At 63.2% G+C, this 17,381-nt stretch overlaps 1 protein-coding gene across 2 annotated transcripts; it reads left to right on the top strand.

Annotated features, from left to right (window-relative positions):
- The first annotated feature begins 386 nt into the window (after positions 1–386).
- Positions 387–17,110, top strand: TSC22D3 (TSC22 domain family member 3). Of its 2 annotated transcripts, none has more exons than XM_054289760.1 (3): positions 387–778; positions 15,246–15,297; positions 15,864–17,110. In XM_054289760.1, exons 1-3 carry the CDS (start codon positions 456–458, stop codon positions 16,107–16,109), a joined length of 621 nt encoding a protein of 206 aa, XP_054145735.1. In that variant the 5' UTR covers positions 387–455; the 3' UTR covers positions 16,110–17,110. The 2 variants fall into 2 exon arrangements, with proteins under 2 accessions (XP_054145735.1, XP_054145736.1); XM_054289761.1 differs by lacking the exon at positions 387–778 and adding an exon at positions 14,793–14,960.
- Positions 17,111–17,381: the final 271 nt, after the last annotated feature.

The following is a 17,381-nucleotide window of genomic DNA, read 5'->3' as shown; positions in this document are numbered from 1 at the left end:
CGGGCGGAACGGGGACGGGGCGGAGCGGGGACCGGGCGGAGCGGGGGTGGGGCAGAGCGGGGCCGGGAAGGAACCGGGGCGGGCGGAGCGGGGGCGGGGCGGGGCCGGGGCGGGGCCGGGGCGGGCGGAGCGGGGCCGGGCCGGGGCCAGGGCGGGCAGAACGGGAGAGGGGCGGGCAGAACGGGAGCGGGGCGGGGCTGGGGCGGGGCCGGGGCGGAGCGGGGCCGGGCCGGGGCCGGGGCGGGCGGAGCGGGGCTGGGGCGGGGCCGGGGCGGAGCGGGGCCGGGGCGGGCAGAACGGGAGCGGGGCGGGGCCGGGGCGGGCAGAACGGGAGCGGGGCGGGCGGGGGCCGCTCGCGGCGCTCGGCACCGGGCACGTCCTGCAGCCGCTCGCCCTCCGCGGCCCCGGGAGCGGCCCCGGCGCCGCCGCCGTGGCCAGGCACGGGGCCCCCCGGGATGTCCTCGTCGCCCACGGAGGAGTGCCGGTCGCCCGTGGGGCTGGACTGCTGCAGCTGCTGCCTGGATCTGGCCAACCGGAGCGGGCTGGAGGAGGGGGCCGGGGGCGAGAACAACAACCCGGGCAGCCCCACCGTGAGCAGCTTCCGGCAGCTGCGGGAGCAGCTGGTCCGACAGAACCTCAACACCGACAAGCTGAGCTCCATCATGCGCCAGGACTCGCTGGAACCCGTCGTGCGGGACCCCTGCTACCTCTTCAACCAGGGTATCTGCAACAGGAATATCGACCAGACCCTGCTCTCCATCCTCCTCCTCTTCCACAGGTGGGTGTCACCGCCAGGAGCCCGGGAGCTGCCGGGGGCCGGGTGCCCCGGGGCAGCGGGCTCGGAGCTGGCAAGAGAAGGGGACTCGTGTGACCCCGGGGCCCGGGGGTGTCGGCGGCGGTGGAATCTGGGTGGGGAGAGGCCGCGTCTGGCACGGAGTCCGTGCGTGGTGCCAGCCCGTCCCGGGGTGCGGGTCCGGGTGGCTTTGCTCTGCCGTGGCTGTCTTGTGGTGCCCTGTGTGTGCCGGGCAGTGACAACAGCCCCCAGCTGTGTGTCTTGGCCGCTGGACCGTGTGCTCATCTCCCTGGCTACCTCTGTCCACACAGACAGTGCCCGCAGGGGCATGGATAGTGTCCAGCGACAGACAGGCATCGGCCCCATCCTGCGTGGAGAGCGCAGCAGGTTCCTTGGGAAGCAGCTGTGCTGCCTCGAAAGCCATCTTGAGTGTCACTGAGAGCCTGGGTAGGGAGTCTGCGAGTCCCAATGCCAGCTCCTGTCCTTTCAGCGGCTCCCCTGGCCCTCACCGGAGTGGACACAGGTTTGGCCTGGAGTGGTGCTTCCCGTGCCTGGAAAGTGGCTCTGCCCTGCCCGAGCTGGTCTCGGGGTTGCTCTGGGCAGGCTGCCTGTGTCCCCCAGCTGAACTGCTGGGGGCTGCTCCCATCCATCCCCCGGCAGACTGAAGAGGCAGGACTGCGGGGTCTGCCCTGCTCCCTCCTCCAGCAGTGAGAACAGAGGAGGCTGAACGGGGGTCCTGGGGGCTGCCACTCTGGAGGCTCCCCAGCCCTGATGAGCTGAGCCCCAGAGGGGAGGAGTGGACAGAGCTGTCTCAGGTCCTGCACTGGCGCCGTGTGGGGCTGGCTCTGGTGACACCCTGTGTGGGAGCAGTCTGTGTGAGGGCTAGCGGGTCTGGGGCTCCCCACTTCAGCCCGAGAGAGCTGAGCTGTGCCAGTAGTGCCGCAGGTGCCCGAGACTTCCAGTGTCTTCAGCAGGTGGGACACATCCACGACCCTGAGGAGACCTGTGGCCCATCGGTGCCTCGGGTACAGATGTCTGCCTGGCTGGCACGGCGGGCAGCGGCTCTGGGGCTCGCTGCTCCGCCACGGGTGGGTGCTGCGCCCGGGGAGCGGCACCCAGGCGTTCAGAGACACCTCAGCATCCCCTTCCCCGCACACGCGGCGTGGGCGCGCTCCCGGGCAGCGCGGCAGCGGGTGGGCTCACACGTGGCTGCCCCACGCGTGTGAGCCGCCCCGGCGCGCTCCCGCCTCCTCGCCCGGCAGCGTCTGACGCCGAGAGCTGCTGCCTCGAGCCGGCCCTGCTCTTCCTGCACTTACATAACGCCGAGCTGCCGCTCAGGTGGGAAGGGAGGAGCTGGGACACCTGCCAAGGCGCTGGTGCCTGGCCCGGACGGGGAGCAGCGAACCTGCCCCGCTGAGAAGGAACAGGAGCGAGAGGTTCCCCTCCTCCCCGGGAGGCTGCAGCAAGTTGGCACCGCGGGTGAAGGGGGAAGCAAGACCTTGTCCCTAGCACGGGCTACCAGGGCTGGGGTCAGGGCCGAGCACCTGGACGGCTTGCTGGGGCAGTCGGTGACAGTGCCTGTGGGCCAGAGGCCACTGATACGGGCACTGCAGGCTGCTTTCAAACTCATCGCTGCTGGAGCAGCACCTGTGGTGCTCCTGGTGAGGCGGGGAGTGGGCAGAGATGCCAAGGGACAGGGATTTCTCGCTGTCAGTGTGCCTTAGCATTCCTTGCTGCCTGTCTTCCATGCCCTGTTGTGTGATGTGTCCCAAGAAGCTCCATGCATTGTGTTTGTCACGGGCTGTGCTGTGCTGTGGTGCAAAGCTGTGTCCCTCTGTCATGCCCGGTGTCCGGGCACCTCGGTGCAGAGGCTGCCTGGGTGATCCCCTGCCACCCCTAGGTGGCACAGCACGGGGGAGCTGGGTGCATGGCCCCGGGCACTGGAGCTAGGTGTGCCCACACCTGTGTTTGCAGTTGTTTTGCTCCAGCCTGAACTTTCTCCTTCTGGGGAATGAGCCAACACATCCAAGAGGAGATAGCATACACAGCGGAGGATTGTGGGTGCCAGAGGAACACCCCGATAACATGCCTGATAAGGGCACCCTGCTGCTGGCACCAGGGAACCCAAACCATTCGGTGCCCATGGTTTTGGCTGACGTGCTCCTGCAGCAGCACAGGAGGAGGGGAAAGATGTGTGGATACACATCCTCGTATGTAGCTGACATCCAGGACAGCATGGGATGCCCAAGATCCTAAACCCAGAGTTGAGTCTGGCTCTGGGCCTGGCTGGAGACAACTCAGTTAGGGTCAGATCAGTGCTGGGCTTCTCAGACAACACGCATTTCAGCATGACTAACCTGTCTCTGGGGGTTTCTCTGGCTGCGTGGTCCCTGCCAGGCTCTCCATACCCTTTGCTCACAGCAGGGATATTGTTAGGGATGCACAAGGAAGGCATGGTCTGGACCAATTGCCTCCAGGGCTCATGCTCCTGCAGAAAGCCCTGCTGTTTCAGGAGTGCACAGGATCCTGTGCAGAAAGGGCTTCTCCCCACCGTGTCCTCACACAAACTGCCTTCCAGGGAAGTCTCAGCAGTGCTGAGGGGCCATGCTCCCATGGAAGCACCAGGTGCAGGGAGGGCAGCTGCCACCACCCTGGCTGGGCACACCTTCTCCCTGCAGGAGCCAGTGAAGTGGGCAGAAAGCTGTCCCTCTGTAATGCCTCTTTGCCATCCCTTTGTAATGCCAACGTTATCCCAGACCCAAACACAAGCCCAACTGAGTGTAGGCCAGGGGAGCAGGCCATGACCACATGGCACCTTTTCCTGGGCCAGGTGGCTGAGGGGAGCCAGGGGGTGGGAGGAGGTTGGCCCTGCAGGGAAGCAGCCCCCTGGGTGTGTGCTAGCCCGTGATCCAGGCAGGACCTGCCTGGCTCTGGGTGGGAAGAGGAGGCACACACCAGCCACTCCTAGGCAACAGCCTGTGCCCATCCTGCTCCAGGCTGTGAGGGGACACCTCTGCATAGCCACAGCATCTGTAGGCACTGCCAGAGCTGCTGCCCAATCCAACAGGTTGGGCAGTGACCCATCCTTTGGTCTGAGCTGTGAAAGCAGCTGAAGGAGACTTTCTCCCGGGCCTGGGCAAGCCATGGGAGTCATGGGGAGGCAGGGAAGCTCTGTGTGAGGGGTGGGGGAAGCACGAATTTGGGCAAAGCAAGGGCAGCCCTGCCTTTCCCAATGTAAGGGCAGGCCAGCAAGCAAGAGCCGCCAGGGCAGCAGTACCAGAATGGCATTTGTGTCACAGCACCACTTGTTCCTGTCTGTCGGGTGTCACTTTGCAGCAGCAATGCAGGAGGAGAGCAGCCAGGGCATAAAGGGCATCCCGAGGTGGCAGGGCCAGGGCAAGCATTCCAGCTGGTCGAGTGGGCTGAAGCAACAAGGACACATTGATGGGGAGAGGGGCCATGAGTGAGCATGAGAGAGGTGTGGGTGTAGGACCAAGCTGCGCTACTCTCCTTCTTCTGGCCCTGGGACAGCTCTGAGCTCTGCCATGGAGGGGGCCAGGAGGGTCCCCGTGCCCTCCAGAGCCGTGCACCAGGGCTTTCTTTGCTCTGCTCCCACACGACAGAGATGCACATGGCCTCACCTGTGGCCTGCAGTGTTGGTTGCAAGCCTTGCACACCACTGAGGTGCTGGGGAGATGTTGTTTCAGTGGCGGGGAGTAGCTTGTACTGCTGGGAGGTGCTTACTTTGGCATACCCAAATGCTGCCACCCTCGGGAAGATGCCAGGCAGGCAGCTGGCTCAGCTTGGTCTCCACCATGGGCGTCTCAATACCTTGGGACCCCCACCCCATGGCCCAGCAGACCAGGCTCACAGGGGCTGTGCCACAGCACGCTGGGCTGGCAGCAGCCTGTGCCATGCCATGCACCATGCCTGTCCCTGCCTGCTCCTGCAAGACCCAGCTCCCTCCAGAAGGATATTCTCAGCACTCTCTGGAGCACAGGAGAGCCACGCTCAGCCCCTCCAGCCCCTTGGGAGGGAATCATTTGCCCCTGACCACAAGGCTATGGCCAAGGGGGCTGGCACAGCTGAGCCAGTCTGGTGATGCCAACGTCAGCTTCCCAGCAGCCTGTCGTCTTGGTTCTCTGGGGATTCTCCAGCACTACCCATCTGCTAGGGCAGGCATTTGGCTCTGCACAGGCAGAAGTAGCTGTCCCAAGGTGAGGCAGGGATGACAGCATGGCCCTATGGGGAAAAGGCTGGACAGGATTTTTTCCAGCTTTGAACTGTAAAGATGAGGAAGAGCTTGGAGCTGAAGGAGGCTGCAGGGCTCTGCCCTGATCCCAGCATCATGCCCCCTCTCTCCAGCATCACATTATCCTTTCCTGGTGAGACACAGCCTGATCCGGGACAGTCTGTGCTGGGACCTGACGCCACCTCCTTGGCCACTGCCCAGCACAAAGAGGGTTAAAGCTGACTCTGTATTTTGGGGAAGCATCGTGACCTGCATGGGACCAAAGGGCTTGGAAAGGCTTGGGATATATGTTGTCAGAGCCTGGCAGCTGTGTGTGTGCCCAGGGGACGTGACCATGTATGGGTCCGTGTGCTTTACGTGCACTGCCAAGGCCAGTGAGGCTCCAGGTGGATCCTGCCCTTGGGAAGGACTGAGGCCCTGTTGGTAGAGGGCAGAGAATCACAGAACCCATTAGGTTGGCAAAGACTCCTGAGGTCATCATCTCCAACTTTACCCCAGGGTGTGTGCTGGGGGAAGAGGGCTGGAGAGGCGAGAGAGGCTACAACCCATCCCGATGCTTTGCAAATGAGCTCTGAGTTATATTTATCCAGGTGCTGAGCGTGGCTGGCTTTGGGACAGGACATCATCCTCTGTCTGTGTGCTGCGTTTTATATATATATTTGAGGGGGCTTTTGCTGCAGAACAACTGTAGCGGCAGAGAAGAAACTCTGGGCCCTTCAGACTCCAGGATCAGTCCTTGCCTCACCTGCAATTCCCTGGGGATGGCAGCCCTGTCCAGATTGGCAGAGGGTGGTGGATGCCATGGGGCAGGACAAGACATTTCCACGTCCTTTAGTGAGACCATCACAGTGATATGCCTGTGACAAGGAGCAGGACTGCTCCGGGTGGTTTGGAGGCAGGGGGTGTTCTCAGGCCGTTCCCAAGGGTCGGCACAAGCGAGGTGATGGCTGGCTGCTGAGGTTGGGCACACAGAGAGCCTCGGCAGCACCACAGGTATACATCCTGCCAGGAACCGATTGTCTTTCACGTTGTTATTGTTCTGAAATGTCAGTGACGGCAGGGTTTCAGTGAAGGTCCTGATTTGAAATGCCCGGGATTCCACGCAAAGGCCAGGCAGGGTATTAATAACCGTCTCTGCTGGAGCCGTGCTGCCCTCCGTGTCCTTGCCTGACCTGCTGTGGGTGCCAGCCGAGCTCTGCCCCAGCCCCTGCTCAGCTCTGCGGGGCTGGGCTCCAGCTGTCCCTCGGCTATTGAGGGGCTGCTGGGGCTCCTGCTGGGGCTCCCCTCGAGCGTTGGGCCAGGCAGGAGAGCGCCAGGCTCCAGCACCTGTGGAAGGGGCCAGAGAAGGGCTTGAGGGGTTCCATGACAGAGCTTATTCTGGGCTGGAAGAGCAGATTTGGGTAGCGTGGGGTGTGCTGCACAGCTCCCGCAGCTCCCCTGCCTCCGTCCTCATTACATAACGAGCTGCCTCCCAATTAGTGAGCGGGCACTCCTGCACGCCGCAGGGCAGCAGCTGCCAGCACCTAGCAGGGCTCTGGAGCGCCTGCTCCTGCCTGAAAAGGGGCCTGGGATTGGTTTTGGAGGATGCCAGAGGCCCAGCTTTGGGGTTCCTCTCTGGGCTGAGGATCCCTGCAGAGCTGAAGGAGGGGCTGGGGGGCAGAGCCCGGGCTGGCAGCCCCTGCCTGCCTGCTGTGGGGTGCGAGGGCACTGCCAGCCCCCGTGCTGTGGGAGGTGCCTTCAGTGCTGCAGCCACCTATGCTCTATCCCCACTGCCCTGAAAGTGGACCCGAAAAGAGCACCCAGGCCATGGAGGTGATGCAGCTGGGGCTCTCCAGGATGACCCAGTAAGCTCAGAAGCAAGGACAGGTCTGAGTTCAGAGCCGTGGCTGGCAGGAGCGCCGGGGCAGGGCACAGGTAGGCAGGGAGCGATAACACTGAGTTCAGTGACAGCACTCCAGCCCGGCCCCTGGGTGTGAAACACTTTGCTCTGCAGACAGATTTGTGGATTAAAGCTCTGCCAAGGGTTCAGCCTGCAATCCTCCCTGGGGCTGGGCATCCCTGGTCCATGGGAGCCGGTAGCATGGTGGAGGTTAGCTGCACTGCCCCAACAGCTGGCGTGGTGCTCAGAGAAAGCTGCAGGGTTTTCACTGGGCTGTGCCATGCCTGGCACTCTCACCTCAGCACTTGGCAGCTGTGGGACCCTTTGGGGGGAGCAGTGAGGTGCGAGGGTGCCCCACAGTGCCTGGCAGGGTACCCACCGGGGTGTCTGCACTGGCTTGGCAGCAGCAGCACGGGGCTGGTGTTGACAAACACCAGCAAGGCAGGATGTTTGGCCACAGGATCCAGGGCTGGTAACAACCCAATGAGCCTTTTTTCCTCTTCCTCTCCTATACCAGCATGCCTGGGGAAGCTGTGATTCTGGGGGCTTCCAACATGGTGAGAAGGGAACTGGGTTCTCTCTGGCTTCCAACATGGCTGAAACTGGGTCCTCTCTACCTCCCCTCCTCACACTGCTGCTGGGAGGCACCTCCTGCTAGGGGCACAGGAGGAAGAAGAGGGTCTAGAGACAAAGTTAAAGAAAAATTGCAGCTCTCAGCAGGCTGGCTGGAGGGTGTGCACTCGCGTGCTAGAAAAAAACAGAACTGGGAGTACAGCCAAGTACCTTTATCAGAGGAAGCAGTCAGCCCCACAGCTGGACACAGGAGCCTACCAGGGCTCCTTCCACCACCCCACACTGCCTCCAGCCTGACAGGTTGGAGGAGTCTCCACACCGCAATCCCTACCCATGCCTGCTGCCTGGTGGGCTGGGTCACCTGTGTCCCCTGCCCGTGGCCACAGAGCTCACTCTGCCTCCATTGGGCACGAAGGGAAGGAGGACATGTTCCCTGCCAGCCTTCCCAAGGGTAGCTTCCCTCTGGCCTTCCCTGACTGAAACCGTCTCTGGGCTTCCCCAGCGTGGCAGGGGCCACCACCTCTGTATGGGCTGCACGTGACTCTGGTGTGCCCTGGCTTAGGACTGGGACCAGGCAAGGCCACCAGCACCAGCTCTGCAGGCAGGGGGTGCATCCTTGCCCAGGCACGTCCAGGTGTGCCCAGGAGGGGTTACCTGCTGTTCTGGAGCAGCATGTGCCCTGAGCTGGGGGATTTGTGACCCCTCCAAGGCTCTGATGGGCATGACCTGGGTCCCCATGTCACAGGGCTCCTGGTTGCATGGGGCTTCTGCGTGTCTCACACAGTTCCTAGGAGGCACCAGCTGAGCTGGAGGGTAGTCCCAGGCCTCAGGGAGCAGCTCAGCCAGGGAATCCCCAGGAGGGGGAAACCAAGATCTGGACAACCGGTGTGCTCTGGCAGTGCTAGGCCCACAGCCTTGGGACTGGCACAAAAGTCCCACGCCAGTGCCACAGGGCAGGCAGTTGCTGTTCAGGATCCTGGGATTCCAGGGCAGACTCAGCTGCCTGTTTGCCCCTGGGCAGCCCCTAGCACTACCTCTCCTTTCCCAGAACCAGGATGGAGCTGCTGCACAAGACCTGGAGCTCCTTGGCCCTGTCCCACAGCCAGCCCTTCCTGCCAGAGGCACCCACAGGCCCCAGCCATCACCAGTGTCCCCAGCCACACTCCCCCCGTTCCTGCAGGGCATGGTAGGGATGCCCTGGTGCTGGCATTCCCAGCCCCTTGGCTGGTACCACCACAGTTGCACGATTTGGGGCTGTGACAGGCAGAGTTTTCTTAGCTATGTTTGCAAGCAGTAGCTTTTCCTCTCCCACTCTGCTCTGACCCTTGGAGCAGGAGATCTGGCTCTGCAGAGCAGCCTGGGCAGCCTTGGCTCTGCGCCTTTCCCAGTTTGCTCTCCAGTGTCTCTGAGGCCAGGCTATAAACATTTCCCACGCCTCAGACCCTCTGAAGGGCCTTCCTCCCATTGAGCTGAGTCCTTGGGAGAGAGCAAGCCAGGAAAAGTGCCACGGAGCCATGAGCACAGCCTGGAGCAGGGGGAGAGCCAAGTCTGAGGAGCCAGGGCTGCTCCTGAAGCCCCAGCCACCCCTCCAGCTCCATTGGCCACTACCAGGACAGGAGCATCCTTCGGTGTGTGGCTCTGCAGTGCCTGGAGCAGGTCCAACACACGGGGCTCAGTACAAAAGCACAGCTTGTCCCCGGGGCTGTGAGGAGAGGGCACGTCCCCTGACCCACAGCACTGTGCAGGTGCAGGATGCCAGGCAGCAAGAGATAATCCCCTCATCCTCCTCCCTGTCACCCCTTGCTCCAGCCTGGCGGAGCTCTCTGGTGGCTGCAGAGCTCCAAGTCCCATTGCTGGGGAGGGGATTGTCACTTTATGTCACCCAGTAGCGGGGCTGGCACCTTCTGGGCTGAGGCACAGGCTGTGTAAGGGCTGAGGGGCTGCTGGCAGCTTTGGGGTGTCCTGCAGGGCCACTGCTGGGGTGATATCATCATTGGCTGGTGTCACCACCTCTCCTCACTGCTTGGTGACAACTGTGGGTGCTTTTTTCCCCAGAGAGCACAACAGTTAGTGTCACAACTGCCCTGTATTGCGGCTGCTGTCACTGTTACCAAAATAACCACAGGCACGAGCCGGGCCCAGCCTGATGACCCTCCTGTCACTGTGTGCAGATGCAGGAGCTGCCATGCTGCTGCCTCAGGGATGCAGTTCCCACCACTGGCCCCTCTTGCCCAGCCTGCTCCAAGCGCCCATCACCGGTGCCATGGGGTAACTGGGACCTCCATGGTGACCTGCTCCTTGGGAAGAGCAAGGTGGGTGTTGCCCACCCTGCTGTGCTTGGAGAAGCAGGAGCAGGTGATGGGAGAGGAGGTGGCTGCTAGCAGCCTGTGCTAGGAAAGGGCCCCCCCAGCACTTGGGATGCAGCTGGAGCCCCGTGTAGGACCCTGCTGCTGTGGGGGCATTGGGGCAGCTCAGAGGAGCTCCTGGAGAGAGCTGGCACCAAGCAGGATCCGGCAGAGCTGGGAGCTGCTGCTCGCACTGTGGAGGTGGCAGCAGGGCTGCAGGTGACGCCTGAGCGCTGGGGGTGCCCTCCCGCTGTGCCCTGTGCCCCTGGCAGGGTGTGCAGACAGGGCTGGGCACGGCTGTTAGTCAGGACAGCGTGTGCAGGGGGTGCCAGCAGCGCTCGTGCATCTTCACGCAGAGCAGCAGCACAAAGTGCGTGTCACAGAGTCACAGAGTCACAGGTCAGAAAAGACCCTCAAGATCATCAGCTCCAGGTGATGATCTAAACTAACGTGCTCGCACATGTGTGCAAGCAGGGTGCACTAAGGTGCACATGCATGTGCAGGGTGTGCCCCTGTGTGCAGAGCACACGCTCGTGTGGGCTGCAGACACACGTGTGCACGCAGGGGACGTGGGCGTGTGGCTGTGCTGTGTGTGCACGCACATGTGCAGGCAGCACTTGCTTGTAGGGGCTGCAAGGTGCACCCTGGTTGTGTGCACCCCACTACACGCTCAGGAGCCCCCACGTGAGTGTGGGGCTGCGAGGGGGCTGCAGCCCCCTGCCCAGCCTGATCACCTGCGTAGGGATCCCCCCATTTAACTGAATGCCAGGAAAGAAACTTCTGCTTCTTCAGCCTCCAGGGCATCCCTTGCTGCGGCCTCTCGAAGGCAAACAGATCCTGCCCAGCCTAAGTGAGGAACCCGTGCCCTGAGCAGCGCTGGCTGGAAAGACCCAGGAGGACTGCAGGGAAATCGGTGACTTAGTCCAGTTTATTTTTGCAGTAGTCCCAGCTCCATGGGAAAAATATTGGAGGTGGCAGAGCTGAAGTAATCTCCCCCAAAGCATTTTCTAGCTGCCCTCCAGTAGCTGCAGAAATATCTGGGGTTTTTTCTCAGTCCTTGGTGCCTGAGTGCTGCATCAGAAAGATACCAGGCAGGGACCTGGAGCTTGAAGCTGTGAGACAAGGACCGCCAGGCAGGCTCTGGTGTGCTGGTTCTGGAGCCCTCGGTCCCTGCCACTCATGATTTAGGGCTTCCTTTGGGAAGGAGGCTGAACCAGGACGGGGGGGCAATATTGCAGGAGGTGTGAGACAGAGGCACAGCTGCCAGGGCTGGGGCAGCTGGGCTCCAGCCACCCCATCTCCCTGCTGTTGGCAGCTCTCTGCAGAAGACAGGAGGTGGCACAACTGTAGGAGAAAATGCTCTCCCCATCTCTCCTGTCTTCTCCTCTGTGAAAGCAGCACGCTTCATGAGCTGCCGTGGCAAACTCAGTTCACAGGACCCCTGGTGTGGGTGGTCTGGACTTGTCCCAGCGGGGGGACAAATCTGTGTTCCAGGGGCTGCCCCCAAGCCCACCACCAGCCACTCTGGGCACAAGTGCACACAGAGGCCTTTCATCTCCCCAGGGAGGGGGGCACCCGCGCAGCTCGGGATGGCACGCTGGCCATTGGCCTTGAAAGGGCCAATTGAGTGCAGCTGAGGTCATCTCCCAGCGTGTTTACCCTGTGGCTGGAGCCCCTGGATGCAGCCAGCACCCAGGCTGCCTCTGCCACTGCGAGCTGGGGGGACGCAGCCACAGGCAGAGCCAGCATCTGGAGCAGAGGGGCTGGAGCAGGGTCAGGGGGGCATGGCCTTCCAGCCACCGTACTCCCCGAGCCTCTTCAGACGGAGGGACTGGTAAGCCGGGCCTGGTGTGGGTGAGGGGAGGAGCACAGGCCAGCCTCGGGGCTTGGGGGACAGACACCTGCCTACTCTCTTCAGTGCCAGCACCCTGCTCAGCCCCTGCACAGCAGCTCTGCAGGGGCCGGAGTAGTGCTGACACAGGGGGATGTGCATAATTCCTCTCCCAGGTCCCAGATGGGCCCACCAGGGAGAAAATGCTTTCTCACATCCCCACATCAAACCCGCATGTCCCAGGGCACCCACATATGCCCCGGCTGCAGTTCACAGATGGCACAGCATCCTCACTCTGCTCTGAGATGGGGTTTGTGGGGAGCTGCCTGGCTAGGTCTTGCTCCCAGCAGCAGGTGTGCTGCGCTGTGCCTCAGTTTCCCTTTCTGATGGGGAAATTTCACTCTGCTCTCCCTCCCTGCTCGAGGAAGGGGCACAGCAGCACACCCACAAGTCAGGGTTCCCTGGCCTCTCCCAACAGCCAAGTGCCAGCCATATTCAGTGCCCCCTGGATCGGGGTGCTGAGTGTCCTTTGCAGCATCCCTGGAGTGCACATGCCCAGCCAGCACTAACTCTTTCTTGGGTACTGTGCCGTGTGTGGGGTCTGCCATCCAGCACCAGCCTCCTCATGCCCAGCAGGGAATGAGGCCCCGGGGTCAGGGGCAGCAGGCAGCCACTGAGCAAAGTCCCCCCAGATCCAGATGGCAGAGATAAGTGGGCAGCCAAGGGCAGTGGAGGCAGCACGGGGTGGGCAGTGCCACCCCAGCCCCTAGGGTGCTGGGAGCGTTTTAGGGGCGCTGCTTCCACTTCTCGGAGGAAACCCACTTGCTCTATGTATAAATCTGTCTGTGAACGCGGGAAGGACCCGTCGTGCACACGGCAGTGCGCGCGCACGGGGACAGCAGGGCGCGCGCACGGGGACGGCAGGGCGCGCACACGAGGACGGCAGGGCGCGCGCACGGGGACGGCGGGGGGCGCGCGCACGGGGACGGCGGGGAGCGCGCACACGGGGACAGCAGGGCGCGCACACAGGGACGGCAGGGCGCGCGCACGGGGACGGCAGGGCAGGGCGCGCGCACGGGGACGGCAGGGCGCGCGCACGGGGACGGCAGGGCAGGGCGCGCGCACGGGGACGGCAGGGCGCGCACACAGGGACGGCGGGGAGCGCGCACACGGGGACAGCAGGGCGCGCACACGGGGACGGCAGGGCGCGCACACGGGGACGGCAGGGCGCGCGCACGGGGACGGCAGGGCAGGGCGCGCGCACGGGGACGGCAGGGCGCGCGCACGGGGACGGCAGGGCAGGGCGCGCGCACGGGGACGGCAGGGCGCGCACACGGGGACGCCGCTCGGCGCAGCCTGCAGCCGCCCGCCCCAGCCGCTGCAGTGCCGGCCGTGCCCGCCGGGGGGCGCCCTCCCGCAGCCCGGTTATGCAACGCTGGGCGGGGCCGCCGGGCCGAGGGCGCGCTCGGGGCCCGGAGCGCTCGGGACTCCGCGCGGCTGCCCCGGCCCGGGTCGCTGTTCTGTGACCCCGGGCTGTTCTGACACCCGGGGCCGGTGGTGTTTGGTGCTCCCGAGTTTGTTACGGAGCCCGATTTTGTTCTGGACCCCAGGTGTGCTCTGCACCCCTTAGTTGTTGTTCTGCACCCAGGGCGTGTTCTGTAGCCCGAATTTGTTGTGCAACCAAGGTCAATCTGTTGCACCGTAGATTTCTTGTTCTGCACACAGGCTTGGCTCTGCACTGTGGGGTTGTTTTGCCGTGTACCCCGAGTTCGTTTTGTACCTCTGCTTGGTTCTGTATCTGGGGACTGTTCTGCACTCCGCAGCTGTTGTTCTGCAACTTCAGGGTGTGTTCTGTATACCCTGGGTTGGTTCTGCATCCCGGGTTTTCTCTGCGTGCAGGCTTTCAGTTTTCCTCTTGGAGTTGTTTTTTACGCCTGGGTTGTTTTTCTACTCTCGTTTCTCTTGTTTGTCCCTCCTGCTTCCGTTTGTTTTACATACCTGTTTCTCTTATTCACCCCGGTTTTTAGCAGCCCCTTTCTGTTTTTCTCTCACGTTTCTATTTTGCCACCCGGGTTCTGTTTTGAATGCCCATGGCTCCCCTTTCCCTCCTGCCTCTCTTTCACAGTCACGGGGCCTTACTGCGTGGGACCTGCAGGCTGCATCTCCAAATGCAGACCGGGTTCACCCCTTCTCCCGGCCCCCAAGCAGATGCATGTGTCCCCCCGACTGAATCCCCATCCTGGGTGCCCGGGAGCACAGGAACGGGATGCTGAGGCTTGTGGGCTATGGGGGGTTGTACGAGGGGTGCCGGGGGTCCCAGGACTCTGCTTGCAACAGATGAGGGGTGTGGAATGGGGGTGCAGATCGGGGGGGGACGCTGAAGCGCGGGGTCCCGGCGCTGGGACGGCGCTGTGCTGTGGTTGAACTGGAAGGGGCAGAGGGGCTGCAGAGAGGTGCAGTACTGAGGGGCAGTACCGGGGTGAGGGGGCAGAACTGAGGGGCAGTACCGGGGTGAGGGGGCAGTACTGAGGGGCAGTGTGCCGCACCGGGGGCAGTACCCGGGGTGAGGCGGCTGTACTGAGGAGCAGTGTGCAGTACCGGGGGCAGTACGGGGGCAGTACCGGGGGCAGTACCGGAGGCAGTAGGGGGCAGTACGGGGGCAGTAGGGGGCAGTACCGGGGGCAGTACCGGAGGCAGTAGGGGGCAGTACGGGGGCAGTAGGGGGCAGTACCGGGGGCAGTACCGGAGGCAGTAGGGGGCAGTACGGGGGCAGTAGGGGGCAGTACCGGGGGCAGTACCGGAGGCAGTAGGGGGCAGTACGGGGGCAGTAGGGGGCAGTACCGGGGGCAGTACCCGGGGTGAGGCGGCAGTACTGAGGGGCAGTGTGCCGCACCGGGGGCAGTACCGGGGGCAGTAGGGGGCAGTAGGGGGCAGTACCGGGGGCAGTACGGGGGCAGTACGGGGGCAGTACCGGGGGCAGTACGGGGGCAGTAGGGGGCAGTACCGGCGCAGCCCCCGGCGCGGCGCTGCGGGTGGCGGGCGGTCTCCGCCGTGTTCGCCCCTCCCGGCAGGGCGGGCGCCGCCAATATAAGCGAGGGCGGCGGGGAGGCCCTGGCAGTGCGTTTTGCTCCGTCTGTGCGGCTGTGTGTCACTGCGCCCGCAGCTATGAGCACCGGCATGTACCAGTCCCCCATGGAGGTGGCTGTCTACCAGCTCCACAACTTCTCCATCTCCTTCTTCTCCTCCCTGCTCGGGGGGGATGTAGTCTCCGTGAAGCTCGACAACAGGTAGGGGCGGCCCCGGTGCGCCCTGCGTCCCCGCCATTCGCCGCGGAGATCTGGGGGAAGGGGCGTCCCGGTGCCCGAGGGTGCCGCTGCGACCCCCGGGGATGAGGTGGGAGGGCATCGCTACTCCGGGAGCAAAGGACGTACGCGACCGGTGCCTGAATTAAGGAATTCCCTTGGGGAGGAGGACGCCCCGATCCGCTGGTGGGGGGCGAGGTGTCGCGGATGCACGGACCCTGGGGAAGGGAGGATTTCGGTGCTGACCCTCGGCCTCTCGCTCTCTTCCAGCGCCTCCGGAGCCAGCGTGGTGGCCATTGACAACAAGATCGAGCAGGCGATGGTGAGCTGCAGCTCTGCCCCTTCCTCCCCGCACCTTCCCCGTCACCCCGCGGGTGCTGTGCACGGGGGGGATCTTCCCGCTCCCGGGGGCGCTCGGCCCAGGGTGGGGGTCCCTCTGCCCACGGGGGTCCCACTGCCCATGGCGCTGCCAGGCAGAGCTCCTCTTTGTCTGCGACCGCCGCGAAGCTCATTGGCTCCAGCGGCTCCGCAGTGCGCCGGCAGCGAGGGCGGACGTGGAGGGGAACTTTCGGGGTCTGGGCTTGCCCGAGCCGGGTTCCCGTTCCCTGGGTGCTCGGGAGCTTCGGCCCCCCGAATGCCGGAGTAGGTGAGGGGGCTGGAAAGTGCCTCTGGATGCAGAGAGACCAAAGAGATGGCGGCTGAGGGAGCTATGCTGGATGAGCACCAAGCCCTGGCCAGGGTTCCGAGAGTGCAGTGGGGTGGGGAGGGATGGTCCTTGAGAAAAGCTCCTGCACCATTTGGCATTTGTCCCAGCACTTGGGAACAGAAGGGATCAACCCTCTGAGCATTAGCTCTCCATTAATTGGTCTCTTCCTTGGCCTTTTGCAGGATCTCGTGAAAAATCATCTAATGTATGCAGTGCGGGAGGAAGTGGAGGTTCTGAAAGAGCAAATCAAAGAACTGTTGGAGAAAAACTCCCAGCTGGAGCGTGAGAACAGCCTCCTGAAGACCCTGGCCAGTCCTGAGCAGCTGGAGAAGTTCCAGTCGCGGCTCCCAGCAGAGGTGCTGTGCCCCGAGGAGCAGAGCCCCGGGGTGGCTGCCCCGGCTCAGCACTCCGGGGGCTCTGCGGTGTAAGGTGGCTCTGTCCTCGGGGTGGGCAGAGCCACAGAACTCTTTCTACTTAATCTCCTGCAAAATCGTTTCCACCTTCATCTCACACGAAGGACTGCCAGGCCCTGGCACTGCGCCGTGCCCCTCGGGCAGCCCTGGCCAGCCCACAGAGCCAGTGGCCATCTCCGTCATGAGGATGCTCTTGTGCGAGGAAGACAGGGGCAGCTGGCCCCCCCTCCCCATCCAGCCGCCCCCCAGGTGCCAGGAGCAGATCTGGGGTGCCTGTCCCGGCAGGCGTGGGCAGTCTTTGGCACCGTGACGGTAACCTGCGGTTGGAAGGAGCGCACGCCAGGCCCCAGGCCGTGGTTGCATTCTGCAGGGGGTGTCTCTTTCTGGCAAAGCCTGGCATTGGAGGGAAATCCATGTTTAGTGAGCAAAGCAGATGTGTCCCGTGAGCCACCCAGGAGCCTGCTGGAACCCAACCCAGACTGAGCAGCACCAGGGGTGGCAGCTGCAGCGTAGACCGTGGCTGAACGCACAGCAGTGTGGAGATTACAAGGAAAAAAGCTTGTTTTGTTAGTTTGGGCATCTTCTGTAGCTGTATGTATGTATAAACATGTGCACGAGGTGCCTCTGAGGCTGTGGGGTGCCCGCTCTGGGTCAGCCGTGCCCATCTCAACATCTGGGGCATTCGAAGGCGGACTGGGATGGTGAGCACCTGGCAGTGGACAGCCAGCTATTGTGAGTGGCACTGAGGAGGGGGCAGATTCACTCCTCTCTGGCATCCCACCTGACAGAACCGTGCGGCAGCGCTGGGAGGATCTGGACTGAGCACTGGGCAGAGCCACAAGGCAGGTTGTGCTCTAACCCACCGGGGTGGAGGAGCCAGCCCGTGTTCCTGGGCTCCCCTCTGTCCCCGGCCCGTTCTCTGGGATGTGACGGGACATTGCTTTTGATGTCAGAAGCGGTGACACTGTTGTGTAAATCTAGATAGAAATGGCAATAAACTCTACTTTTTATATATACCCATGCCCCAAGCTGTGTCTGTGGCTGGGTAGGGGCAGGAGGGTGGTGGCAGTGGGGAAGGGACTGGGAATTGCTGGAATGGGACTGGTGAGGATACTGGGCTGATGCTGTTCCCCAGCTGGGAAAACCTGGCAGCTCCCCACCTTTGCAGTGGGGTTTAGTTCCCCTTAGATGGCCCTGGCTGAGCCAAGATGGGTTTTTGGAAATGTGAGCAGACAGCCCCTTCCAGGGGCTGGATGTGTGGTAGGGAAAAGCGTTGTGAACCTGCAG

This window comes from Melozone crissalis, unplaced genomic scaffold (genome assembly GCF_028551555.1).
Source record: "Melozone crissalis strain CALT ecotype California unplaced genomic scaffold, PUWL_Pcris_2 ptg000068l_1, whole genome shotgun sequence".
NCBI classification, from domain to species: Eukaryota; Metazoa; Chordata; class Aves; order Passeriformes; family Passerellidae; genus Melozone; species Melozone crissalis.
This window is presented reverse-complemented; position numbering and strand designations above follow the sequence as displayed.